Source organism: Brassica napus, chromosome A2 (assembly GCF_020379485.1).
Source record: "Brassica napus cultivar Da-Ae chromosome A2, Da-Ae, whole genome shotgun sequence".
Taxonomy (NCBI): Eukaryota; Viridiplantae; Streptophyta; class Magnoliopsida; order Brassicales; family Brassicaceae; genus Brassica; species Brassica napus.
The window spans coordinates 1,228,887-1,253,525 of NC_063435.1; the positions used below are offsets into that span (position 1 = coordinate 1,228,887).

A 24,639-nucleotide genomic window follows, 5' to 3' on the forward strand; every position below is an offset into this window, starting at 1 on the left:
TCTTGATATATACATTTACAGAAGTGACATCAAAGCCATTGCTTGGTTTGTAACTTGGAAGACATAAATTTGATTGAAAGGGCTTTTGTACAATGCGTAACTGCATCTTGTTTTGTTTTTGGTTTTTGTTTTCAGTCAACATTAATGGCGACTCTGACACTGAACTGAACAGACATTGGCAGCTATACAATAAAGTCAAACAACAGAAGCTAACACTGGTTTGTGTTCATATTTAATTAGATAGATATTACTGAAACCTATTCATACCAAACCCTGTGCAAGTAGCCAAATAGTAGGACATTAGCTAGACTGGTCTCTTTTGGTATTTTGAATAGGATCACATTTTCTAATTATTATTACAAGTTCTTGAAGCGTATAAATGAGAACTTAACATTATATGATGTATAAACTGAGTTCAGTGTAAACAATTGTGCTGTTGAAGTATACACAAGACAATATATATACGTCAAAGTAGGTGTAGATGGTCCGAGTTATATCAATTTGGTACAATTTTGAGGAGTTCAACATCAAAGAGAAGTGTCTTGTCTATGAGCCCTTGGTTCTTGAGTACAAAATCTAATGCACGTTGTCCCTGCGCCCCAACATGAAATAAAACATTAAGAATGAAGTCTTTCTCATACATACTTACATACATACATAAGCTAATAGAAGACTCACAGAGAAAGTTGTCGGTCTCGGCGCACTCTTGTTGTAGTCATTCTCTGGGTATCCTAGCTCTGGAGGTACAACCAACCTGCAATACCAAGCTAATTGTCACACTATGTACATTCTACCATAATCAATGTGTATGTGAGACTATCTATCTTCTTCTACAATTCATGAAAAGAGAACCAAGATCTAAGGAGGTTAGTTTCTGTTTATAGATTGAGAATTTGAGAGAGATATTAGAAAAGATGTGTAACCTTCTGATACCACCAAGAGCCATCCCAGAAACGGCCTCCTCAAAAGCAGGTATCACCTGGAACACCAAAGCCATGCGAGAAAGAAACTATTCAATACACTCAGCAACAGAGTCCAACTAGCAACTAGAAGAAGATTGATAAATTGCACACACCTCATTAGATCCCAAGGTAAACTTGAAAAATTCCTTCTCATCACCCTACAGACTCACAAAAAGAGCACACATATTAAGAACTGAATCATTGTTTGCTAATGAACCAACATGAAGCAAAAACGTGTTGATACCTCAAAAGAACCCCCTTTGGTTTTATTGCGTGCTTCAAATATGCGGCCATAGTAACCAATTGTGTAACCATCCCAGTCAACCTGACATACACTGACAAGTTATGGTCTTCGACACATTATAAAATGAACTACAAATTCTACATAGCAGACTTGGAGGATATAAACTATAGATATGCGCATAATAAATCTCCTTACCACAACTCTTTCTCCCTTCTTTGGTATAGGCCCAGTTCCTACTCGCAAATCCTGCACTCGTTAAAGAAATGAAGAGATCACCATATAGATCTCTAACCATATAAACTAAAGAAGGTGGCACTAATAAGGAGTTAGTGGATGACCTTGTACTGAAGACCAGAAGGTGTTTCTGTATAATCAGGATACTTCATCTTCGTTTTTCCGTAATCTTTTCCCCTAATCGCTGGCACTGCAACACAGTATCAAAAACAAATTTTGATCATCAATCAGTATGTAGAGAGCCAAAGAAACTGCCAACTACACCAAAGAGAAAGTTCCTTAAGAAAACATCTCTCTCTCTCTCACAACTAAAACTTCTACCGGATTACAAAACTTCAATAACTTATTGCAGGTTGGGGTACACTCCACAAGGTACAGAGGAACTAGTTACTCCCTAAAGTCTTCACATTTTTACTGAAAGATGTAAACTTTTCTGGCCTCAAATGAGAAAAAAATCTTACTGTCAGCGAACTGGGAAGCTTCTGCAATCTCTCCACTGAATGTCAATGCTCCAATCAACAAACCAACCGAAGAAACCAACAATCTTCTTCGATCAAACTCTCCACAACTCCCACCTGAGCATCAAAACAATTACATACCATTCACAATTCACTATCTGACGCTCTCATAAATGTATCCACACAGAGAAAGCAAAATCAAAACTTTAAAAGCTAACCAGAAGAGCGAAGAGGAGACAAGTCATCTGTTGTTCGGTCGGGTAACCGAGCAGACACGGTCGTCCTGCATCTCTGAGAATCAAATTGAGACAACGAGTGGTTTCAGTGAGTGAAAGAGGAGGAAGAAGAAGAAGAGAGAGTGAGATAGTACGGCGTCGTACGTTGGTGGAAGAAGCTCCTGTGGATTGAGTCGGAGACGGAGGGAGGTAACCAAAGGCTGATATCGACGCCATTCCAAAATGATGCTGAAAAGACTCAACTTGTGTAGATACTTCGACGCCTCTTTAAAAAATACAACAAAAAAAGCTAAAGTCTCTAACTGAGACCAAGTGTTTGAACTGTCGATGAAGAGATACCATTCTCTTCTGTATAGTTGTGACCAAACTGTTGTTTTTATTTACTCATTTAAATAGCATAGCTTAAAACAGAATGATGGATAAATCAAAAGATTGTGTTACAAAAAAAAAAAAAAAGGATAAATCACAAGATTTAGTTGAATAAACAGAGACAGCATAGGGTAATTTCTTTTTGGTAAAAACGTAAATTGACACGTAAAAGTTAAAACCCTCCTTTGAAGAACATCATACATGAACCAAAAGCCATTACAACAACAGTGAGGAAAAGCTTTTTATTTTCTTTCAGTGGCTGGCTAGTTTGAGAGTGCTGGCCTTGTCTTGCAGAGTACCAAGCAGACTCTCGAAACTCTTCTTGAACGAATCTACACCTTCTTCTTCCAACTGCTCTCCCACCTTGTTCCACTCTATTCCCAGCTTCTCCAGTGCACTGTATATCCCTTCTGCTTCTGATACATTCTCATCTATTGTCCTCTTCACTGTTCCATGGTCTATGAATGCTTCCAGGGCTTGATCAGGCATGGTTGACACCTAAACCCCAAACAAAACACATAAACACTTGTCTCACAAGATCCAGTGCCAAAAAACCAGTGTTCTAAAAATCGGTCTAGGCTCACCTAGTCAGCAAATCGGGTGTAAACGAAACAATTTTTCCATAACAATTTTTAAAACATCAGTCAAGGTGTTTAACCACTACCTAGCAATTTCTTGAACATTGCAAATAACAGTTCCAATACTAAAGCCTTTTGATTTGGTACAACAAAAAGACGACTCACAGTGTCAGGTCCAATAAGAGGAGCTACATATAGGGTATCTGAGTAAGCTGGGTTCTTGACACTTGTCGACGCCCAGAGAAGCCTCTGCTTCTTGGCACCTTTCTTCACCAAAGCTTCCCATCTCGGACCTGAGAATTTCTTCTGGTAAAGCTTATATGCTAATGCAGCTTGAGCCACAGCTGCCTGCAAAGAGTAACATTATCAAGTCTCATAAGCTAATATCATACACCATTGACAGTGGTGGTGTAAAACCATCTCCAATGGTTCACTCTATTTTTATTAATTTAAAATAGAGTAATTCTATAATAAAGTGGAGTTGAAGATACTCTAAGAATTGTCACCGAGCTTCTTTACCTTGCCACGGAGGTCTAGAGCTTCTGGTGTACCAATTTTCTCAAGCATCTTGTCCATGAGAGTATCCACCCTACTCACAAAAAAGGATGCAACACTGGTAACTCTCGAGAGGTCATCAAGTCCAGACGCCTCAAGCCCATCCAAGTATGCATCTATCACTGCCTCGTATCTTGCTATTGAGAATATAAGCTGAAACATAAATAGAAACCAGATTATTCAACATCCTCTCGAACTAATTTAGTTTCAGATAATGAATGATACACTTACCGTGACATTGACACTTATTCCTGATGCAATGACATCCCTAATAGAAGGCACGCACGGAGCAGTAGCAGGGATCTTGATGTAGACATTACGACGGTTCACAACCTTGTGAAGATACTTAGCTGCTTCAACGGTTCCGTTGGTGTCATCAGCAAGCATAGGTGAGACTTCAACGGACACATAGCCATCCTCAGCTTCTGTCTGGTCATAGATTGGCTCAAAAAGCTTGCAAGCATCCTGAATATCCTTCACCACGAGTTCCCAATACGCGCTTTCAATGTCATTTCCTGATTCCACAAGTGACCTAATAAAAAAAAAAGAAACTGATTCTAATACAGCCAATAAAGCATTACAAAGGTATGCATATCCATGTTATAGTAAAGGAGTACCTGAACTGGTCATTGTAAGCATTTGAAGTGGAAATGGCTTTCTGGAAGATCTGCATTTTACACAGTGAAAGGAGTTGAAGACAAAATGAATAAGCACAGCGTAAAGCAAAGCAAAACACAGAGAGAAGTATGGTTATAAAGTTACCGCAGGGTTGCTGGTTACGCCTCTAACGCCACGGGCAATGAAGGGGAGAAGATCAGTCACTGGACGGCAAAGATTATCATACCAAGGACTCTGACCTTCCTTCTCATATAGATCATGAAGAGTAGTTTTCTTTGTAGTACTTCCATTCTCACCAGAAGCTGAACACCTCACACTGAAAATCAACCAAAGAAACAGGAACATAGAGTTAACTTGTCTTAATCCATTTTATCAAAAAGTTAGTTACTTTCTCACTTTCAGTTAACTTAGTCTACCAAGTTTTAACCTTTATGAGATTCTAGTCTAGGTACGTTGCAAGTTCACAGTGAGGAACAGACTATATAGACACAAAAACACATGCATAAGTTTACATAGATAGATGTACTTACAAGAGGGAAGGTGTTGATGTTTGGTTGTAACGAAGGGAGAGATGAGAAGAAGAGGAAAGCTTCGAGTTCAGAGTGCGAAGAGTGATGAAGGATCTTGGTAAGACGGAGGAGGAAGAAGAAGATCTGGAGCTGCCGGCAGAAGTGGCGGGTGTAAGATTAGCGAGATTGGAAATGGACGCCATTCTTCAGATATGAAAGTGTTCCTCTTCTTGGTTTGGTCGGAGATATAAACAAGAAGAGGGGTTGGTGAGTGATGAGTTAGGTCGGGAACGCAAACAACGAATGTCATATGTAAATAGACATGATGGTGATAGATAGATGCTAACAGTTGACCAGACCACTCCACGTCATATTTATGTCATAATACAAGCCTAAGCGACCTCTCATGTTAATCATAAGAAACACTTTAACTCTTTGGATTATACTGTTGAGTGGGATTAGCGACATGAGCTTACCTAAGAGCTCATAGACTCTGAGATACCAACGGATCACTCTCAGAGAAACGAAAATTAGGCGTGATAAGCAATAAAGACGACTATGAACAGTCTCTTTCATCATTATCGAAAAACAAAGCTCGAGTACACGCTCAATAAATATGGCAAAGGTTTGATTATTCAGCAAAAAAACAAGACAATCTTGCTCTAACATTGCTGGAACATAGAAAAAAAAAGAAGACAAAGATGAAGTTCGCTGACTGTTGTGGTTTTTTTTTATTCATCAACCAATGAGTAACTTGTTCTCTTCCAGGAAGCTGTAGGTTGGTACCTCCAGGTTATACGGTGCAGGACCTTTCCTAATCCTTCCAGAGATATCGTAATGCGATCCGTGACACGGGCAAAACCAACCACCGTAGTCACCAGCATTCGGCAAAGGGATGCACCCCAAGTGAGTGCAGACTCCAACCACCACTAACCATTCCGGATTCTTGACTCTAACCGAGTCCTCTTGCGGGTCCCTCAAAGATCCAAGATCCACGCTGTTAGCCAGCTTGATGTCGTCCTCTGTTCTTCTCCTGATGAACACTGGCTTTCCACGCCACTTCACTGTCACAGTAGTTCCAGGCTCGATGCTACCGAGGTCGACCTCGAGGGATGCAAGTGCAAGGACATCTTTACTCGCGGACATGCTGACAATGAGCTTCAGGACAAGAAGGCGGAGAACAGAGGCGTAAACAAACCTCCCACCAGACAAGACGAAATAGGCGAAGGCACGCTTGCTAGGGTCACCAGGTGGGTAACGCTCATGGTTGTGGTCATCGTACACAATCTTCGAGTTAGGTGTCTTGACAGCCTCAACAGTGGCAGGTTCAGAACCAAAACCAACCTCGTTTCCTTGAGTAAGGACTTGAGAAGAAAAACCTGATAATAGCATGAAAAAACATTAATATGTTCACATCAAAGCAAACTTTTTTTCAATCACCACAATCAATATGTGACCTTTAACGAGTGCATGCCGTATAAGAATAATGCAGGAACATGAGAGACTAATTGAAACACATACTATACAACAACATCAAATTCATTACCCTAATCAACTGAAAATCAAAAATTACAAATTCAATAAGCATATGAAAGAAACGCTTAAAACTCCAAAGCTAAAATCGCAAAAAATAGCTCTTTTGGTGAACAAAAAGTTCCTCAGCATGCCCTATTAAACTGCTATAAAATACCCCAAACCAAGTATGCAGCTAGAACATCCATCTCCGTAATAATGAAGAAAACACAAAGACCAAAACTTTAGAGACCAATAACCAATCACATTATGAATAACCCTCAGCTAAATATTGTAGAAAAGAAGACCTAAAGATCCATCGAAACAAACACTCTACAACAATACCAAATTCAGTGAAAACTAAACTACTCTAGAACATCCATCTCCCTAATAATGAAGAAACAAAAGGATACACAAAGATCAAAACTTTATAGAGTCCAAGAAGCCAATCAGCCTATCGTGAAGCTTCTCTCATCAAAGGAAGGATAATCTCAGAACTAATCAATCAACTCAAAATGTTTATTTCTTGCTGCACGAAAGAAGCAATCATACAAGGCAAAGCTATTCCGGTAAGGAGTAGAATGAAAGGAAATGGTACATCAATCAAGCTCTAGTACACGGTCCTAGATTCATGGAAACCAAACACAACACGTAGATACGATAGTAAGAATCTCAATCATTACGGGACTCAATACAAACAAAACAAACAAAAAAAACGAATTTTTACATCATTCAATCAATCAATCAACACCTGAAATGAAAATTTAAATCAATCCAGATGAAGAGAGAGGCGTGTAGATCTGCAGACCTCTTATGAGATTCCTGTGGTAAGAATCGAAAGGTGAAAGATTGGTAGAGGGGACGGATCTGGGAGGTGAAGAGGAGGAGCCGCCGCCATCGGAGAGGGTATGGTCTCGGGAAAGGGCGAAGGAGGTCGCGGTGGAAGATCTCTGCGAAAGAGAAAAGAGCCTCCTTCCTGCTACTCGCAGCATCTCTGCTCAATGGGGAATCTAGGGTTTCGAGAACAGAGTAGTCCTGAGGTTAGGGACGGCCAATGCAACAGAGCGAAGAGTCTTCCCGTAAAATTAGTCTTCTAGGAAAGAAAAGGTCAAAGCTTTTTAATATTTATTCATCCTGAATAAAATATGTTTTTTCAGTTTGATCTTTGATGAGAGATTTTGTTGTTTTACAAATATAATTGTTGTTTAATTATATTTTCGATACATTTAAAAAAAAAAAATTCTTTAGGATAGTCAATTAGTCATTTTTATGTTTCTGTCACAAATTAAGAAAAAAATGACCAATTTTTTTTTATTAAAAGGTAAAAATATATTTATATCCTAAGACTAATTAATTTAGACTTAAAGTTTAGAACTAAAGGATTGGTTTTGAGCATAGTGTTTTAAATTTTAAAAAGTAAAACAGAAATATTAAAAATTTTAAAATAAAAATGAATTATTTTGGTCATTTTTTTCTTTGAACGTTATTTTTGTGACAAAAACTTTAAATGACTATTTGAGAGAATTGAATTTTTTTAACATTGACTTGTTTTTATTATAAATTATAAAAAAAAATTATTACATTTGCATTTTATAAGAATTTTTATTTACAAAGTACACCATAATAAAAAAAATACCCTAATAAAAATTGATGTCATTTTTTTCATTTAATCTAATTTGACTAAACTTTTTGATGTATAAGTATTAATGAATTATTATTTAACTACTAGATAAATTATGTTTAACCTGACAAAAATATATATATACTGTACACACATATTCATCCATATCAATTTGAGAACAATGGTGTATTTTAAAAATCAAACCCAAACTTTATTAAGAAGAGGATCTTGTCTGCAATGACAATAACTAATGAATAAAATGTATTTGGCTTGCCAAATTAAAAAAAAAAATCCAATTAAGCTATTCAAAATACAAAACTGTTTTCAAACAATAAACACATACATCGTTTCATTCACCAGATGGGACAGATGCTAAGTCATACAATGACAAGTTTGTATTATTCAGTAAAACCAAGCACAATCGTTTACTTGCTGAGAAGACCAAAGTGTGAGGAAAGCGTACTTGCACTTAGCCAGAAAGTATATATAAAAGAAAAACAAAAAAACAAATGAGGATCTTTGAGACACAAACACTGTCTGACGTGCGTTTATTCATCAACCAATGAGTAACTTGTTCTCTTCCAAGAAGCTGTAAGTTGGTACTTCCAAGTTGTAAGGTGCAGGACCTTTCCTGATCCTTCCAGAGATGTCGTAATGCGAACCGTGACACGGGCAAAACCAGCCACCATAGTCACCAGCATTAGGCAAAGGGATGCACCCCAAATGAGTGCAGACCCCAACCACCACCAACCACTCTGGATTCTTCACCCTCACCGAGTCCTCTTGCGGGTCTCTCAGAGATCCAAGATCCACACTGTTAGCCAGCTTGATGTCATCTTCCGTTCTACGTCTAATAAAGACAGGCTTTCCACGCCACTTCACTGTCACAGTTGTTCCCGGTTCGATGCTACCGAGGTCTACCTCGAGGGAAGCAAGGGCAAGGACATCTTTACTCGCGGACATGCTGACAATGAGCTTCAGGACAAGAAGGCGGAGAACAGAGGCGTAGACAAACCTCCCACCGGACAAGACGAAATAGGCGAAGGCACGCTTGCTAGGGTCACCAGGTGGGTAACGCTCATGGTTGTGGTCATCGTACACAATCTTCGAGTTAGGTGTCTTGACAGCCTCAACGGTGGCTGGGACTTCAGAAGCAAAACCTATCTCGTTTCCTTGAGTAATGACTTGAGAAGAGAAACCTGATAATAGCATGAACAACATTAATATATTATTTCACATAAAGGCAAAAACTTTACTTACCGGTCAAGTGTTCTACAACAATAGTATTAAGTAACAAACGGGTCAGCAAATAACACTGAAGAAAGAACTACCGCTACAACATTAATATATATAACCTTCTAAGGAGAAGCACAAGTACATAAACTTTTAAATCATTAAAGTAAAATACATCCCAGCAATTCTACTCTAATAAGCTAATCAACACAAAAATCAAGAAACAAATTCAATGATCAAATGACTGAAATACTCACAAGAAAAGTTCTCAAAGCTAAGACTACAAGCACAGAACAAAGATACTAATTCAAGATTCCTATACTGATATAGTTAACATGATGTGCATAAACCATCATCCATCTCCCAAACAATGAACACACACACAAGTTACAAGTTTTATAAAATTCAAGAAGCCAATGTGAATCTCACTTATGGATATTGGACAACGCACCACAAGGTTATTACAAAACAGGAAAAGCTTTTGTCATCAAACAGAAATGGTCAAATCATATTAATCCGATCAAACAAAAGGAAACAAAACATTTCAAGAAACATGGAAGGTCAAAGCAGATAACTTGAAACTAAATCATCTCCGGGACTCATACAAGCACACAAAGATTTGACTTTTACGATTATTTATTCAAAAACAACACCTGGAAATGAAAATTGAAATCAATCCAGAGAAGAGTAAAGGTTGAAGATTTGAACAAACCTCTCAAAAGACTCCGGTGGTAAGAACTGAAACATGAAAGATCCGCAGAAGGAGCAGCAGATCTGGTGGAGTCCTCGCCGCCTTCTTTGGAGATGGTGTGATCTCTGGAAAGGACGAAGGAGGTCGCGGTGGAAGATCTCTGCTGAAGAGACAAAAGCCTCCTCCCTGCAACTCGCAGCATCTTCTCTGAGTTCTCTCAATGGGTAAGGTGAGGTTAGGACTGGTCTCGATGCCCAAATAAAAAAAAAAGATGACACCTTTATAGAGAAAATGTCAAATCACTTTTGGTTTTGTAGCATCGTGGCACCTTAATGTACTTATGTTTGTTATTATTCCTCGTGACTCATTATGTTACCAAACTAATGTAAACAAAGGACAAAATAATCTGATTGGTTCATAATCTCCAAAGGCTTTATTTTGAAGCAAACAACAATTTGTAAAAATGCAATAACAAACTTCCAAAAGTGTTTTATATGTTTGTTTGTTTGTTTCCCAAGAGGAGGAGGGTGATAATTTATTTGTCAACAGGTTTGCAAAAAAACATGTTTCTTTAGGGGGAAATTTATCAGAGGTTGGTGAAGTCAACAGGTTCACGGAGGAGCCTCTCCATCTGCTGTGCCCTTGTCCTGATAGACATGTCCAGCACCTTTTGTTGAAACTCTACTATTAACCCTCCATAGATACTCGGATCAATCTGCCATAACAAAACAAACATGTATTAGATTCCAGCTTCACAATCACAAGCCAATAATCACCATTACATACCTTTTGTTCCACAGTTACTTTCTTCCCTTCTCCGATTATCTCCTGAAGTGTCTCCTTAAGCTCCTTCTCCTCAGCAGGAGGCAGCGGCTGTTTGTCAACAAAAAAATAAAAAACATTTTGCTGTTTAAATCCTGATGATGGTTACGGTTTCTTTAAGTAGTCAAACTATATCTTACCATGACTGTGGTAACCAAAACCTTGACGTCTCCTCTATGTGCTGTCGTCAGCTGCATGAATTTCTTCACAATCACGTCTAGGTTCTTCAGCTTCCCATTCTCAGCTAACAAAGCTGTTTAACAATAAAAAGTATATCAAAATCACAACAAACATGCTCAGTCAAAATCATAAACAAGCAATCAGTTGTGACATACAGAGGAAGTTCTTGGTGGGTTCTGCAAACTTTGCTTTGTCACAAACATCGACAATAGCAGCGAGTCTTGTCTCTCTAGGAACAGAGGGATCCTTAGTAAACTGCGCAAAAATAGGACTAGTCTTCATAGCCTCAACCAGCTCAGAGAGATCAGTCTCAATCTTCTCCAAGGAGTTCATTTTCACAGCTGCGATGTACAGCCACGAAGCAAAGTTGCCAGATTCACCAACTAATGCCACAGGCACCTGAATAGCAAACATTACACAAAACACAATTGTATTAAAACAACAACAAAGTATAAATCCACCAGATACACTTCCAGTGATATATCAATGCATAATACATTATACATCGATTCATTTCATGCCTATGCAATAATCCAAAGCCATTTGAAGAGACTATCACATGTAAGAAGTACATGGATGCATATAGTAAGTGCGTGTACCTTAACATTGACGGTGTTCTGAGCAGAAGCAGTTGCATAATCTCTCAACTGCGATTAAAAAGTAAAGATTTTTATTAAATTGATTACATCTCTCCGGAAAACCTCAGGACTACCAATTAGGAATCTTCTAAAACATAGAACAATGTAAACTCGTCAACACATTCCATCCTCTCGTGTAATCAGGCCAATCAGATTCTTGTAAAGATTGATGCATTATTACAAGAACAAGAACAACAAAAAGTGGTATTGAGATTCGATTTGTTTTTTTTTTTTTTTAAATGATTACCGAAGGGATAAGCGAGCCTCCACGGGGGTAAGATCTAGCATCAGAGACGGAGATGTTCTTGAAGAAGGAGATTCCGGATCTGATACGACCAGCCAACGCCATTTTTTTTGTTGTTGCAGATTAATCTGATTGGAACCCTAGAGACAATCAATCAGCTGTTCTGTCGGAGAGAGTATAGAGAAGGAGACTGGTCAGCGGAGTGATTTGGGCTTCACTGGGCTTTCCTACGTTTGGTTTTAGTTATTGGACTTTTTCACGTTTATTTTATTGGGCTTACTGCAGCCATAAAAAGATAGAGATATTAATTTGTAGAAAGATGAAATTGGATAGGCTGTAACAGTTGGGATAATTTTGTTTGTTTGCCATCTGAACAAATATGCAGTGCGTTGTCACTGACATTTTTGGTTACCAATTTTACAAATATGAAGTGCATTGTAAATTTTCGCAACGAAGCTCTAACGTTAAAAGTTAACACGGTTAATATCGTTTATATCCTTAATGAATAAATTAGATAAAATAAAAAAACGAATTTAGTGTTTATTTGATTAGATATGTGCTTACAATTAATAAAAATAAAGATTATCCATAATTTAAAAATATATTTAAAATAAAAAAATAATTCTTATATATATTATATTGTTATCTTAAAAAAAACAGAAAATACATAATTAAATATTAAATAAAATTATTGATTCTATATAATTGAAAGAGAATATCAAGTGATCTCTAAGATTTATATATTATTTATTAATAATGAGTATAGTGTACAAACGAATTTTAAAAATTTATAATACATAAGAATTTTCAATGAAAACATAAATAATAATTTAAAACTATTATTTACGAAGTAATTTTTGCAACGAAACTCTCACATTAAAAGTTAACACGGTTAATATCGTTTATACCCTTAATGAATAAATTAAATCAATTAGATAAAATAAAATAAAGAATTTAGTGTTTATTTGATTAGATAAGTGCTTACAACTAATAAAAATAAAAAATTTCCATAATTTAAAAATATATTTAAGAGAAAAGATAATTCCTATATATATTGTGTTGTTATCCTTTTTAAAAAACAGAAAATGCATAATTAAATATTAAGTAAAATTATTAATTCTATATAATTGAAAGAGAATATTAAGTAACCTCTAAGATTTTTATATTATTTATTAATAAAGAATATAATGTACAAATGAATTTTAAAAATTTGTAATACATAAGATTTTCAATGAAAACATAAATAATAATTTAAAATTATAATTCTTTAATTAATAATACATGTATTAATAAGTAGTTATAAAATTTATATGCCCGCATGTGCGGGTGAAACACCTAGTAAGTCTTAGAAGTTGACTTATATGGCAGTGTCTTAAAAACCACACGATTTGTTGTTAAGATAAACATTAGGATGGTCTTGATTTTGATATAACTACGTTAATTTCACATTTTTCTAGCAAAAAGTTAGTTAAATCTGTTAAAGTGGTTAATAAACTGATCTAGTAGCTATTCTTGGATGTTTCATCTTTGACATGTATAAGAAGAGTGACATGTTAAAGACAAATCTATGGCGATGCAGATCTTTTAACACATAGACAAAGATTAGAGGAGAATTTTACCAAAAAAAAAAAAGATTAGAGGAGAAGTGGGAGGGGTAGAACAATAATTTCTCGGGGGTGCAACATGAAGTGTCTCTGGAAGTGTCACGTTAACTTGTCGGCACTGTGGAGAAGACAACAACCTTCTCTTTTGTTTGTTCACATACATCGTTTTATAAACAGTCTTATTCTTCTCTGTTTAACAATATGCCTCCTGTCTTGAATATATGTTTCTCCCTAAATTCAATTTGAGCTAATGCTTTTGAGAAACCTTTGACACCAAGTAAATTTTTTTTTTTCTTTCTTAAACTATTTTGCTTCATATCTTGGAGACAAGACTTCAATCCAGTTTTCTAGGGAGATCTTGATAAGTTTTTAGGAAGGATTTGCGGCTTTTTATTTTTTCCCTAGAATCACACTATTAGTATCTGATATGTAGTATGATTAGTCGAATCTGAAGTTTTCAGGACAATGGTACTGAGAGATTTGCACCTCAATATGTACCCCCTAGTGATTTGATATGCTCATTGTTTGAATAGTTAGTTTATATCTCCATTGAGATTTTGGTTGAGTGAATTTTCAGAGTTGTATATCAGAAGGTGGTGGTTGTGCAACAATGGGAAAGAAGAAGGGATTATTCACTATATTGAAAAGGATTTTTATTTCAGAATCTCATTCAGATAAGGTAAATAAACAAAAAAATAAAAAATCTCATTCTCAATGTTTCTTGTTTCATTATTGGTTATGTATTTTATGCAGAAAGAGAAGAGAAGAAGATGGATATTTTGGAAGGTTAAGGTTAATAAAAGATTACCTTCCATTACAGCACCTCCAGAGAACGGGACAAGACACGAGGAACACAAGGAGGAAAGTGTGGCAGATGTGGATGAAGCCAGTTATGTATCATGTAGTCCACAGTTAGATTCCATAGAAAAGTTAGAAACTGCTGATCTGGTAGCCCAGTATCAAATGTTTCTAAATAAAGAGGAAGAAGTTCTCGCTGCTACTAGGATTCAGACAGCTTTCCGAGGTTATCTTGTAAGATCATGTACCCTTTTATCTCATGTGATTCCTGAAAAGAAAGACTCATTTTCATGAAAGCCTTGTGGTTAGTCTAGTAGAGTGTATTGATAACGTTTCTAAACTTTATTGCAGGCAAGGAAAGCTCTACGTGCGTTGAAAGGAATAGTGAAACTCCAAGCATATATAAGAGGTCGTGCAGTGAGACGCCAAGCAATGACTACACTAAAATGCTTGCAATCTGTTGTCAACATTCAATCACAGGTCTGCGCTAGTAGAACACAACTTCCCAGAGGCTCTCACAGAGATTACGAAGAGAGCAATACATCTCACATGTTCAGCGAGAACACACTCAAGGTACATAATCCGGCATAAATACATTCTGTTAACTCTTTTTTATTTTTTTTAATTACCAGGAGGTTCGGGCCTAAGCCCTCATCCTCCCATGCCCCTGAAACCACATCATGTAATATTGACTCTTTGAGAACGGTTCAGTAGTTTACTAGTATGCAGTAAGAAAACATTATGTTTTCAGGTGGACGCAAATGGTCAGAAGAGATGGGACGATAGTCTTTTAACAAAGGAAGAGGCCAAAGCTGTGGTCATGAGCAAGAGAGAAGCTTCTCTAAGAAGAGAAAGGACCAAAGAATATGCAGTCACCCACCGGGTATTCTATAAACTTCACCACTTTTGAGCAGTACTGCTTTTGAGTGCATTACAAGTTTCATAATGACCTGAAGACTCTTTCATTTGTGCACCAACATTATCAGAAATCTGCGGAGTCATACCAGAAACGGAGTAACACGAAGTGGAAGTACTGGTTAGATGAATGGGTAGACACACAAAGAACTAAGAGCAAGGAGCTAGAAGATCTCGACTTGTCTTTAAAACCAAAACCCAAAGACGAAACAATGAATAAAACTCCAAGGAACTCATCACCAAGAAGATTGGCGAGTTTTAATAATAATCATAGAAGACAAGTTTCGATAAGTGAAGAGGAAGAACAGAACCCTGGTGGTGCGGTCACTGTCGTTACACCAACTTACATGGTTGCAACAGAGTCAGCAAAGGCAAAGTCAAGATCTCTCATGAACTCCCCGAGGATAAGATCGAGAAGTTTTGACACGCAGTTAGAGAGTTACTCGCCGTATAAGAACAAGATGTTCCTGACGAGTTCGGTAATGAGTGAAGCACCAAGACCAAGCAGAGTGAGGGCAAGTGCATACCAGCAACGGTCTCCAGGGCTAAGGGGATTTTAATAAAGACAGGACCTTTGGAATCATGCAATAGTAGTAGCTGAAACAAGCAGAGCAGCTTGAGATGAGTGCGTGGGATTGTGAACAATGTATATACTTACATACGTTTCCAAATGTGACTTGTTGGGAATGTCACACTCACATGTCTATCATCAAACCTTCTATAATTCGTTTTTCTTTTGTTTCACTCAACTTCATTTGTTTAAACTGCACAAAGACAATGTTAGGCATGAAATATTTAATTTGTAGAATTTTTTTTTTTAATTTTTTTTTTTAAATACGATATTAGAGCACTCCTATTAGTAAATTTATGGAGGAGGGGTTCACACAGATTCCAAAAAAAAAAAAAAATATTAAAATAATAAATAGTGATTAATTTGTCTCTTTCCACCTCTTCCTAGTGAACCGGGTTCATCACTGTAGCGCCGTGGCGGTCCGCGATTGGTCAGATTAATTAAATTTTTTTTTTTTTAAAAACAAAAATCAAACAGAAAAAAAATATAATAAAAAAATACTTTGTGAAACTTTTCCGGTTCATTAATGATTAATGGGGGTGTTCTTAGACCTCTTCTTGGTTTTTTGTTCTTATTACATTAAAGGAGTGTTGGAGGCGCAAGCACGACTAAAGCGACACCGTTTCGAGCAAGGCGTGAAGGAAGGTATGTCACTGGTAGACTACGACGATTCTTCATCCGACGACGATGTCTTACCCGCGGCGGTGCACAAGGCAGCTCTGCCACAACCACCGCAACAAAAACCCTCTCCCTCGAAATCACGGTGAGTGAGTTTATTGTTTCCCAAAGCTTGGATTTTTTCGATGATTAATCGGTTGTATAGTATCCGGAATCGTACTTCTTTGTATCATGTATCTCCTTTTGTAAGCAGAGTATGTGTTTCCGCTCGAAAGTGAATTACTTTTGGTTGATTCCGATCTCACTAACACGATCAAGCTCAAAGCTTTGTTCTTTTTATTACAGTCTAAGTTGGTTTAGGTTGTAGTTGACCCTTTGTGTTTTTTTTTTTGTTAGGAGGTCTTTGAATAAGAAGGAAGAAAGTGAGGGACTTCCTCAGCTACCAGATGCGTTGCTTCTTCTGGAGTCACCAACGGTTACTCATGTGAGTGGCGGTGGTGACCATGCTTCCGTTGTTGCAGCTGCTATGCGGAAACGAGACTTAAATGGGAACTCTTCTTCTCTTCCTCGTCGTCCCAAGGTACCAAGAGGAGCTTTGCCTCACTCCAAGAATATTGTAGAAACTTCGGGTAACCTGCTTGTGCCTCCTCAGCTCAAAGGAAGGTTAGTCCATGATATGTGACTTGTTTCATCTTTTATTTTTCATTATCTTTCTCAAAAACCCCATAAAACTAGGGAGAAGGCTATGAGTGTTACGAGCAATCATTCAAAGTTACACAAATGCTCTCTATGAGAGGGGACTTTACGCATGAAATGAGTTTTATAAAGTTTTAAGAATTGTTGACATTGCGGGCATCTTAATGAGAAACTGGTTCTTGAATTATATGCAATGTCTTATTTGAAACACTCTTGATCGCCTAACGTGATGTCTGCAGGAGCAATGTTGCTACAGAAGATATGAGCAGGCTTTTTGTGAAGAAACGGCAAGAGTCCTCCAAGGCAACATCTCCTAATCAGGATTAGTTTTTTTTTTCAATTTTGATTTTTGAATGCTACCTATAGTGTGGTATCCTAGTTGGTGGGAAATAAAAACAGAGCATGGAACTTTACTTTCTTTCGTTTATTTATAACATGACTACTATTGTCTTTCTTATACTTGGTTTGATGACATGTAGTTCTAAAATTTACATTTATCATGGCTTGATATAGGACAATAATTTTTTTTTGTAAACAGTGTGGTTTAGCCTAAAAATGTAAACATCAATCTTTTTTTAGATTAAAAAAACCTCTGAAACATAGTTTTCTTCGAGTTTGTTAAACGAAAACTAAACTGAAATGTGACATTCGAAAGTCACTAAAACTTCACTACAGTAACTTGTTCAGCTAAAAGAACATCAAAACATCAACAGCAAAACCATTCCACAGCGTTGAATAATCTTAAACAGAACTCCTTGTAAGAACTGGCCAAGTCTACAAACAAGATATGTACTGTTACAATGATGGTCTACTGATGTTGCTGATTGGTGTTTGGTGGAGGGCCTGCAGGTAAGGGCGGCGGCTGCTGCACACAGTAAAAAATAAAGAGAATGGATTAGTCAGCGAGTTTCATTCACCTCCAACATCTAATCATACCGTAGAAACTACAAACCAATCTTTACATATAATTATTTAAAACTGTAACGAGTATACTAAATAACAATAGAAGAGTGTGTAGAGAGACCTGTTGAAAAGGGTTGTTGTACCCTTGCATCATCTGTGGACGATTGAAACCACGTCCTTGGGGATACATTGGGGGTCCACCACTGCTTGGTGGTCCTGGAAATGGACCCGAAGGAGCACCCATATAATGGCCTTGCGACATCTGAGTATTCATGCCTCCTTGCATTCCCTGATCCAACAACAAGTGACGATATCAATATCTATTTCAGCAGACTAGTATAATAAACAGATAGTACTCTAGAGATCTGAGATTCACACCATTGGTCCAGGTATCTGATGAGTCATAGGCATTGAGGAAGGTGGCATGTGAGGAGGCATTTGCATAGGCCGGGGATGATGAGGACGCAATGGCATATGAGACGCTGGTGGTCGCTGAAGATGAGGCATGTTGGGCATTGGAGGGATTTGCTGAGGATGATGACCTTGGTGGTGGTGTTGTTGCTGATACCCTTGCTGCTGGCTATTTCCAATAAGCGATGGGTGGGGACCAGGTGGCAGCGGAGGAGCCATACCGCCTGGAAGAGGTTGATTATGTTCCCCTTGTGAGGATGCATCAAATGGCATTGCTATCCCGATTCCAGGGATGGTCCCCTCATTCCGGGTCAGTCCAGGAACAAATGCTCCAGGAGTTGGCGATGCCTCGGATGGTTGGAAACTATCAGGCAGGCGATTGTTAAAACCTTGTTCATTATAGCCTGTTACAAATTAGACACACAGATTACAAGTTAAGCACTTCCATAAACAATGCAAATAAATATAAACACTAGTTTCTGGCTATAATACAACTTGCAAGTACGAGCCCAACGTTAACTATCACAACATCCTTACTATTTATAAGGACGAAGGCATAATATTTATGCACATACACACACTTTCCGTATAGATGCCTACTAAAAACATAAATATTAATACACAAAAAAACCTTGGTTCTGCATAGTAAGGGCATCTCGAGGATTATCTGCAGGCCTGTTTCTGGACCAAAACTTGGTTGTGTGATCATTGCTACCACTGCACATATTAGGGTAAATAAAATTAATAATCTGGTGGATAAAAACTGCTAAGGAACTCTTGAACCAGATTATCGTTCTACCTGCAAAGAAGATATCCAATAGGATGCCATGCAAGATCCCAAACACTGTTATCATGAGCATTTGAGATTTCAATCTGCGGGTTTTCATGCCTGAAATTAAGAAGAGTTTCATAATTAGACAAACACCAAACCACGAAATAAAAGGTTAAGAAAGATCCTACTAGCATGTACATGTGTCATGACTGGATATAAAATGTAGACAAGAAACATGATTTGATATATCCTTATAAATGATCAAAGCAACAGCAGCATGACTGGGTAACTATAATAGCATATAGCGTTACAACAAAACCTACCCGACAATCCAATGACAAATGGATCCGTCAGCGCTCCCACTGACAAAGTATTCTTCATGAATTGGATGCCACGCCAAAGCTTTAAAAGAGTTTGACAACTTTTGATAAGAAATAGTTGTAAATAAAAAATGTCGAAGAAAGCAATTGAGAATCTTTATGTGATATTAACAAAAAATGGGTATAATAATAGTATTTTGAAAACATATGCTTTAGTCCTAGCCAATGTACAGAAACACTGGATCTATACAGGCTCTGCTTCCACATGTATGAAGATATGATCATAACATAATTTAACAGCTTACATGTTACATCTTTCTTGTGCCCACGGAAGGATTCAAGCTCCTTCATAGTCCTTATATCATACAGCTGCAGATTACATCCATAGGTGTCATACAAATGCTTCCACAAAGGCACGGAAAAACTCTTGTTTTCCAAATCCATAAACCCAGAGAGAGTGAGCCTTACCTTAACTATTTGATCTTTCGAGGCTGTTAAAAGCCAATTGCCATTTTGGTTCCACTTCACACTTAGCACCATGTTTTTGTGACCATGACTGCAAAAGTGAGAATAGCCATTAAATTCGTCAAAGCTCAAAACCTGAAAATTTTAATAGGATATAGATTACGTTTTGTATCACTTACAGTGAGCAAAGCTCTCTTGCAGTTCTAGTATCCCATATTTTAACAAGTTGATCTTTTCCACCTGACAACACAAATTGAAACAATTAATAACCTATTGATAAGTCATCGAGAGAAGCTCTGAATTATACAACTATTTTCATATTATTGTATAATTCTAAATCAGAAGATGTACCAGAAACTAGTAGGGATTTTGTGGGGTGCCAGTCGACGCACTTGACATCCCAGCCATGGCCTGCCTGAGTTCAAAATATAAAGAACCCTTTGGTCACTTCAATAATCTTCAGAATTCATACAAAAGAAAACGAAAAAAACAAACATTGAAAGGACGCCTCCATGATTTTTTTTTTGTCTCAAGCACCAATTTGGAGCCTCCACAACCAAGTACGTTTTGCATGGAATGGCACCAAACCGAATCTCAATTACACCAGTTTCTATGTAGACTAAGGGTCAAATTCTAATAAGATACAGCTAAGACACATCTCGACTGGACTCTATAAAAGAAGGGAAATCGATTAAGAAGTTCTCTATCTGCCGCTAATTTGTTCAAATAACATTACCGGTTAATGAAATTTCTTCTTGGCACTTGGCAAAATCCCACACTTTAACAGTTGTATCATCAGAACACGAACAGAACTTCAAATCTGTTTTACAGAAACTGTTTGATACACGATGTTAAAGTTTGAAAGAGATTTATTTCATGCAAACTAACATATCGAGCTTCTTTACCTTATACCACGAACGGATTCCTTGTGAGCAGTTCTATTAGCCTTCACATTGTTCATATTGCTCTGCCAATACCTGATAACAAGAGACAATTGATCCTTATCATCACAGCAATAAACTAAATTCAACTCATAGAATTCTGAGAATCTAATTAAGAATGCACAGAGTAAGGTTGAGAGAGAGAGAGAGAAAATACTTTATTGTGCCTCCATCATCACCAGAAACCATCCAAATGTCATTGTGGCTCCACACCATCGACCTTATAGGTTGATCATGTGCCTGATATAGACAACAGATTTCAACAGTCAATACCATGAACAACAACTATAGAGGATACAAAACAAGAGTCCCCAAAAGATAAACATAAACAATCTGAAAAGTGAACCTGAAGAATCATCTCAAAATTGAAAGACTGCCCATTCCAAAGAGTAAACTCCCCACTTTGGGAGCCAGTGATAAGACGTCTTCCTGAAGGTGTCCACTACATACAAGAAACCCCAATCAGCAATGATCACGAATGTGTTAACAAGTCAAACAGAGTAGAATACAATTCAGGCAGCTGTTACAGGACTATACCACTACACAGTTGATTGAACAACGATTCTTGTTTAGAGACGAGTGAACAAACTTGGCAGCAAAGCTTGTAGAAGGATTATCTGAATAGGCAACTGGAGGAAGCATCTGAAACAATGATAATAACAATAATAAAAAATTCAAAAATACTGAAAACAGTGATCCAAAAGATCAAGAAACTACTGCATAATCAAGAAACCAAATAAAAAAGGGAATCTAACATCAACAGCAGCAGCTGGGGTTGGTTGCAAAGAGGTCATATCCCTTGAGTCTCTCTGCCACGTTCGAGCCTGAATATATCTCACAACGGTGCTCGTGTAATCAACAGCTCTTCTCTGTGTATGCTTTCTCATTCGTTTTCCCCCAAAACCGTCAACATGTGCTGCAACATCGTAGAAGATGCCGTCAGATCTCATCGTCATCGCTAATTGAAAGCAAAATCAAAAAGTCTTTTGGAAAGTAGTGCTTACAGTCGAAGTGATTTGGAGCAGAGGAGTGGTGATAGTCGGGGTTAATGTTGGTGGAAGAGGCGGAGGGCTGACGCATCATCGGCGGGTGATGCATCGGTGGAAGCTGCTGCTGCTGCTGCTGCATCGAATCTCCGTACATCGAAAGGTTAGGGTTCTCTTCTTCACTCGGCGAGTCAAACCCTGAAGAAAGTATCGATTCGGTTCGGTTAGAAATCGGTTTAATCTGGGTTATAGAAACCCGGTATTAACTAAAATTCAAAAACGTTTAAAACGGCACCGTATGGACAGTTGACTAGCGAATCCGGCAAGTGCCAATCACATTCCAGATTCCCGGCGAAAAAGAGCTGGCAAGATCTAGGGTCAATAAAGGAGTCTTATACACTTCCATACACGTATTATTCCCTTTAGTAATCATAATCAACGGTTCACAATCCATCTAACGGACGTGGAATCTCTAAGCGCGCTGGGGAGCGTCACACCAGATCATTCCCATCACTCACTACTCGCGGCCCTATTTTCTGGAGGCAATAAAAGGCCAAGAGAAGAGTCGCCTCATCAGCCACACAACAAAGACATTCCTTCTTCTTTCTTCGCTCAGCTCCCTACAAGAAAGGGCGAAGAATCTCTCCCTCCTCCTTGACCTTCTCTTCTCCATCGATTCCCTTTGGTAAGTTTAGGTTCCTCTCAGATCTATATAGCTCGTCATTTCTCCTCGTTGTTCATCTGATTTTATCGATCTGTTTCACAGTTTTTATCGTATATCAAACAAAGGTGAAATGATTTAGCTTCCAATGTTAAGATCTGATGGTTTCCGATTGATTTGAATCTAGATCCGTCGTTGTGTAGATCTGTATTTCGTTTCCTTCGATATGCTTGTGTAGATCTCGAAATGATTCGTCTCTGTTGCTTATATTCGTATGGATCTGTTGCGCGGACCTCGTAAACGATAATTTTCTGCTTATGGATATGATCTTGATCTTGTTTTTGGATTGATAGGTTGTTAGATCTCAATTAGAGCTCATACGTGAAAGTCTTATATGCATAAACCATTGTTTGTTATATCTGTTGCGCAGACCTCATTAACGAGATTTTTCTGCTTATGGATATGATCTTGATCTTGTTTTTGGATTGATAGGTTGTTAGATCTCATTTAGAACTTATAGGTGAATGACTTATGTGTATAATTATATTTGTAGCTTGCTTACGTTATAATCAATGTCTTATAGCTCACAGAGAGGTTGTTGACTTTTGCAGAGGTCAAAAATGGTTGAACAGACTCAGCAACCGTCGATTTTCCAGAAGGCTGCTTCTGGCCAGCTCATGCGTTCTGGCGTTTCTCAGGACATCCATGGCTACGCATCTGGTTTCCAGAGGCGCGCGACGTACGGAAACTACTCCAACGCTGCGTTTCAGTACCCTCTCGCGGCTACTTCCAGGATTGTGGCGACTACTACTGCTTCTCCTGTGTTCGTGCAAGCTCCAAGTGAGAAAGGATTCTCTAGCTTCGCTATTGATTTCTTGATGGGTGGTGTTTCCGCTGCTGTGTCTAAGACCGCCGCTGCTCCAATTGAGCGTGTGAAGCTTTTGATTCAGAACCAGGATGAGATGCTTAAGGCTGGTAGGTTATCTGAGCCTTACAAGGGTATTGGTGACTGTTTCGGCAGGACTATTAAGGATGAAGGGTTTGGTTCTTTGTGGAGAGGAAACACTGCTAACGTTATCCGTTACTTCCCCACTCAGGTTTGGTTAAATTTCACCTTTTTTTTTAATTACTGGATGATGTTTTGAGTTATTGATGTATTGTTTACTTTTCTAGGCATTGAACTTTGCATTCAAAGATTACTTCAAGAGGCTTTTCAACTTCAAGAAGGACAGGGATGGTTACTGGAAGTGGTTTGCTGGTAACTTGGGATCTGGAGGTGCTGCTGGTGCTTCTTCCCTTCTCTTTGTGTACTCTCTTGACTATGCACGTACCCGTCTCGCCAATGACTCCAAGGCAGCCAAGAAAGGAGGTGAAAGGCAGTTCAATGGTCTTGTTGATGTCTACAAGAAGACTCTCAAGTCTGATGGTATTGCTGGGCTTTACCGTGGATTCAACATCTCCTGTGTTGGTATCATTGTCTACCGTGGTCTCTACTTTGGTCTGTACGACTCTTTGAAGCCTCTCCTCCCTGCTGACCTCCAGGTTTGTTTATATTACAGATTTAGAAATCCGAATCCTGTCTTGCCTTGTTTGTGTCTGATGTTTATATCTGTCTTTCCGTTTTGGGAAATTTCAGGACAGTTTCTTCGCTTCCTTTGCCCTTGGATGGCTCATCACCAACGGTGCTGGTCTTGCATCTTACCCAATCGACACAGTCCGTAGAAGAATGATGATGACCTCCGGTGAAGCCGTGAAGTACAAGAGCTCCATGGATGCATTCCAACAGATCCTGAAGAAGGAAGGACCCAAGTCTCTGTTCAAGGGTGCTGGTGCCAACATCCTTCGTGCTATCGCAGGTGCTGGTGTGCTCTCTGGATACGACAAGCTCCAGTTACTTCTTCTTGGAAAGAAGTACGGATCTGGATCCGGTTAAGCATACTAATCCACCAAACAGTTAAAAAGCTTCGGCTTTATTTTTATTTTTCTCGATTTAATTTGCAGTTTTTTCAGACTTTTTTTAAAAAGGTCAAGATGTTGATGAAATCTTTTGCTATAAAAACTAGAGAGGAGGCAAGGGGAATTTTTCTTATTGAATAAATTTTGTATGGGGATGGAGTTTGACTCTCTCCTTGGAACCAATTTTCGATTGTGACTTTTGTTCTATTAAGTTTAACCGGTTTTTAATATTTTGAGGATATCTTTTAACATTATTATATCAAGTTGAAACATTCGGTTTCATATATTTGAAGGTTCTGTAGTTTACTGAACTAATCA

General features: G+C 38.1%; 9 protein-coding genes across 11 annotated transcripts; 3 read left to right on the forward strand and 6 right to left on the reverse strand.

The window, feature by feature from the left end:
- Window positions 1-380: 380 nt before the first annotated feature.
- Window positions 381-2,484, reverse strand: LOC106384152 (peptidyl-prolyl cis-trans isomerase FKBP19, chloroplastic). The gene is made up of 10 exons (XM_013824165.3): window positions 2,279-2,484; window positions 2,117-2,189; window positions 1,902-2,015; window positions 1,545-1,630; window positions 1,402-1,452; window positions 1,207-1,287; window positions 1,076-1,120; window positions 924-979; window positions 679-754; window positions 381-592 (listed from the first exon to the last, which is right to left on the reverse strand). The coding sequence occupies exons 1-10, from the start codon at window positions 2,348-2,350 to the stop codon at window positions 497-499; spliced, it is 750 nt and encodes a 249-aa protein (XP_013679619.1). The 5' UTR covers window positions 2,351-2,484; the 3' UTR covers window positions 381-496.
- Window positions 2,485-2,593: 109 nt separating this feature from the next.
- LOC106384143 (transaldolase-like) lies at window positions 2,594-5,070 on the reverse strand. The gene is made up of 7 exons (XM_013824156.3): window positions 4,785-5,070; window positions 4,399-4,570; window positions 4,254-4,303; window positions 3,868-4,168; window positions 3,601-3,789; window positions 3,247-3,429; window positions 2,594-3,001 (listed from the first exon to the last, which is right to left on the reverse strand). Exons 1-7 carry the CDS (start codon window positions 4,964-4,966, stop codon window positions 2,756-2,758), a joined length of 1,323 nt encoding a protein of 440 aa, XP_013679610.1. The 5' UTR covers window positions 4,967-5,070; the 3' UTR covers window positions 2,594-2,755.
- Window positions 5,071-5,305: 235 nt separating this feature from the next.
- LOC106384194 (cytochrome b-c1 complex subunit Rieske-1, mitochondrial) lies at window positions 5,306-7,415 on the reverse strand. Its single transcript, XM_013824199.3, has 2 exons — window positions 7,084-7,415; window positions 5,306-6,142 (listed from the first exon to the last, which is right to left on the reverse strand). The coding sequence occupies exons 1-2, from the start codon at window positions 7,265-7,267 to the stop codon at window positions 5,502-5,504; spliced, it is 825 nt and encodes a 274-aa protein (XP_013679653.1). The 5' UTR covers window positions 7,268-7,415; the 3' UTR covers window positions 5,306-5,501.
- Window positions 7,416-8,174: 759 nt separating this feature from the next.
- LOC106384202 (cytochrome b-c1 complex subunit Rieske-2, mitochondrial-like) lies at window positions 8,175-10,133 on the reverse strand. Its single transcript, XM_048748110.1, has 2 exons — window positions 9,842-10,133; window positions 8,175-9,095 (listed from the first exon to the last, which is right to left on the reverse strand). The coding sequence occupies exons 1-2, from the start codon at window positions 10,020-10,022 to the stop codon at window positions 8,452-8,454; spliced, it is 825 nt and encodes a 274-aa protein (XP_048604067.1). The 5' UTR covers window positions 10,023-10,133; the 3' UTR covers window positions 8,175-8,451.
- Window positions 10,134-10,230: 97 nt separating this feature from the next.
- LOC106384217 (ATP synthase subunit O, mitochondrial-like) lies at window positions 10,231-11,929 on the reverse strand. The gene is made up of 6 exons (XM_013824221.3): window positions 11,708-11,929; window positions 11,422-11,469; window positions 10,978-11,221; window positions 10,783-10,895; window positions 10,607-10,693; window positions 10,231-10,535 (listed from the first exon to the last, which is right to left on the reverse strand). The coding sequence occupies exons 1-6, from the start codon at window positions 11,807-11,809 to the stop codon at window positions 10,407-10,409; spliced, it is 723 nt and encodes a 240-aa protein (XP_013679675.1). The 5' UTR covers window positions 11,810-11,929; the 3' UTR covers window positions 10,231-10,406.
- Window positions 11,930-13,393: 1,464 nt separating this feature from the next.
- On the forward strand, window positions 13,394-15,815 carry LOC111198003 (protein IQ-DOMAIN 11-like). 2 transcript variants are annotated; one of them, XM_022698866.2, is made up of 5 exons: window positions 13,394-13,987; window positions 14,062-14,340; window positions 14,458-14,679; window positions 14,840-14,989; window positions 15,093-15,815. In XM_022698866.2, the coding sequence occupies exons 1-5, from the start codon at window positions 13,919-13,921 to the stop codon at window positions 15,579-15,581; spliced, it is 1,209 nt and encodes a 402-aa protein (XP_022554587.1). In that variant the 5' UTR covers window positions 13,394-13,918; the 3' UTR covers window positions 15,582-15,815. The 2 variants fall into 2 exon arrangements, with proteins under 2 accessions (XP_022554587.1, XP_022554590.1); XM_022698869.2 differs by having other exon boundaries at window positions 13,410-13,987; window positions 14,858-14,989.
- A 295-nt stretch (window positions 15,816-16,110) lies between these two features.
- On the forward strand, window positions 16,111-17,441 carry LOC106406497. Its single transcript, XM_013847181.3, has 3 exons — window positions 16,111-16,355; window positions 16,607-16,873; window positions 17,146-17,441. Exons 1-3 carry the CDS (start codon window positions 16,126-16,128, stop codon window positions 17,231-17,233), a joined length of 585 nt encoding a protein of 194 aa, XP_013702635.1. The 5' UTR covers window positions 16,111-16,125; the 3' UTR covers window positions 17,234-17,441.
- Window positions 17,442-17,464: 23 nt separating this feature from the next.
- LOC106384227 (flowering time control protein FY) lies at window positions 17,465-21,949 on the reverse strand. Of its 2 annotated transcripts, none has more exons than XM_022698876.2 (17): window positions 21,723-21,949; window positions 21,474-21,634; window positions 21,256-21,360; window positions 21,065-21,160; window positions 20,876-20,958; window positions 20,683-20,754; window positions 20,514-20,611; window positions 20,129-20,188; window positions 19,957-20,017; window positions 19,781-19,868; window positions 19,618-19,681; window positions 19,316-19,394; window positions 19,020-19,109; window positions 18,852-18,937; window positions 18,188-18,624; window positions 17,931-18,098; window positions 17,465-17,768 (listed from the first exon to the last, which is right to left on the reverse strand). In XM_022698876.2, the coding sequence occupies exons 1-17, from the start codon at window positions 21,859-21,861 to the stop codon at window positions 17,715-17,717; spliced, it is 1,941 nt and encodes a 646-aa protein (XP_022554597.1). In that variant the 5' UTR covers window positions 21,862-21,949; the 3' UTR covers window positions 17,465-17,714. The 2 variants fall into 2 exon arrangements, with proteins under 2 accessions (XP_022554597.1, XP_013679681.1); XM_013824227.3 differs by having other exon boundaries at window positions 17,465-17,771.
- A 212-nt stretch (window positions 21,950-22,161) lies between these two features.
- On the forward strand, window positions 22,162-24,551 carry LOC106384237 (ADP,ATP carrier protein 2, mitochondrial-like). The gene is made up of 4 exons (XM_013824235.3): window positions 22,162-22,389; window positions 22,977-23,462; window positions 23,539-23,907; window positions 24,002-24,551. Exons 2-4 carry the CDS (start codon window positions 22,986-22,988, stop codon window positions 24,296-24,298), a joined length of 1,143 nt encoding a protein of 380 aa, XP_013679689.1. The 5' UTR covers window positions 22,162-22,389; window positions 22,977-22,985; the 3' UTR covers window positions 24,299-24,551.
- The last annotated feature ends 88 nt before the right edge of the window (window positions 24,552-24,639 follow it).

Coding starts and splice junctions, on each gene's coding strand:
- LOC111198003 (XM_022698866.2), top strand. CDS start 13,919: ATGGGAAAGAAGAAGGGATTATTCACTATATTGAAAAGGATTTTTATT. Junction 14,680..14,839: donor TCAGCGAGAACACACTCAAG/GTACATAATCCG, acceptor GTATGCAGTAAG/AAAACATTATGTTTTCAGGT. Junction 14,990..15,092: donor AATATGCAGTCACCCACCGG/GTATTCTATAAA, acceptor CAACATTATCAG/AAATCTGCGGAGTCATACCA.
- LOC106384227 (XM_013824227.3), bottom strand. CDS start 21,861: ATGTACGGAGATTCGATGCAGCAGCAGCAGCAGCAGCTTCCACCGATG. Junction 20,189..20,513: donor AGAAGAAATTTCATTAACCG/GTAATGTTATTT, acceptor GAACTCAGGCAG/GCCATGGCTGGGATGTCAAG. Junction 19,110..19,315: donor ATTTGTCATTGGATTGTCGG/GTAGGTTTTGTT, acceptor TCTTAATTTCAG/GCATGAAAACCCGCAGATTG.
- LOC106384217 (XM_013824221.3), bottom strand. CDS start 11,809: ATGGCGTTGGCTGGTCGTATCAGATCCGGAATCTCCTTCTTCAAGAAC. Junction 11,222..11,421: donor AGAACACCGTCAATGTTAAG/GTACACGCACTT, acceptor TTTGCTATTCAG/GTGCCTGTGGCATTAGTTGG. Junction 10,536..10,606: donor AAGTAACTGTGGAACAAAAG/GTATGTAATGGT, acceptor TTGTTATGGCAG/ATTGATCCGAGTATCTATGG.
- LOC106384202 (XM_048748110.1), bottom strand. CDS start 10,022: ATGCTGCGAGTTGCAGGGAGGAGGCTTTTGTCTCTTCAGCAGAGATCT. Junction 9,096..9,841: donor CCACCGGAGTCTTTTGAGAG/GTTTGTTCAAAT, acceptor TGCTATTATCAG/GTTTCTCTTCTCAAGTCATT.
- LOC106384194 (XM_013824199.3), bottom strand. CDS start 7,267: ATGCTGCGAGTAGCAGGAAGGAGGCTCTTTTCTCTTTCGCAGAGATCT. Junction 6,143..7,083: donor CCACAGGAATCTCATAAGAG/GTCTGCAGATCT, acceptor TGCTATTATCAG/GTTTTTCTTCTCAAGTCCTT.
- LOC106384143 (XM_013824156.3), bottom strand. CDS start 4,966: ATGGCGTCCATTTCCAATCTCGCTAATCTTACACCCGCCACTTCTGCC. Junction 3,790..3,867: donor GAATAAGTGTCAATGTCACG/GTAAGTGTATCA, acceptor TTTATGTTTCAG/CTTATATTCTCAATAGCAAG. Junction 3,430..3,600: donor CTCTAGACCTCCGTGGCAAG/GTAAAGAAGCTC, acceptor TACTCTTTGCAG/GCAGCTGTGGCTCAAGCTGC.
- LOC106384237 (XM_013824235.3), top strand. CDS start 22,986: ATGGTTGAACAGACTCAGCAACCGTCGATTTTCCAGAAGGCTGCTTCT. Junction 23,463..23,538: donor TCCGTTACTTCCCCACTCAG/GTTTGGTTAAAT, acceptor TTACTTTTCTAG/GCATTGAACTTTGCATTCAA. Junction 23,908..24,001: donor TCCTCCCTGCTGACCTCCAG/GTTTGTTTATAT, acceptor GGGAAATTTCAG/GACAGTTTCTTCGCTTCCTT.
- LOC106406497 (XM_013847181.3), top strand. CDS start 16,126: ATGGGGGTGTTCTTAGACCTCTTCTTGGTTTTTTGTTCTTATTACATT. Junction 16,356..16,606: donor CCCTCTCCCTCGAAATCACG/GTGAGTGAGTTT, acceptor TTTTTTTGTTAG/GAGGTCTTTGAATAAGAAGG. Junction 16,874..17,145: donor CCTCCTCAGCTCAAAGGAAG/GTTAGTCCATGA, acceptor TGATGTCTGCAG/GAGCAATGTTGCTACAGAAG.
- LOC106384152 (XM_013824165.3), bottom strand. CDS start 2,350: ATGGCGTCGATATCAGCCTTTGGTTACCTCCCTCCGTCTCCGACTCAA. Junction 1,288..1,401: donor AGAAGGGAGAAAGAGTTGTG/GTAAGGAGATTT, acceptor AGTGTATGTCAG/GTTGACTGGGATGGTTACAC. Junction 1,121..1,206: donor CCAAAGGGGGTTCTTTTGAG/GTATCAACACGT, acceptor GTGAGTCTGTAG/GGTGATGAGAAGGAATTTTT.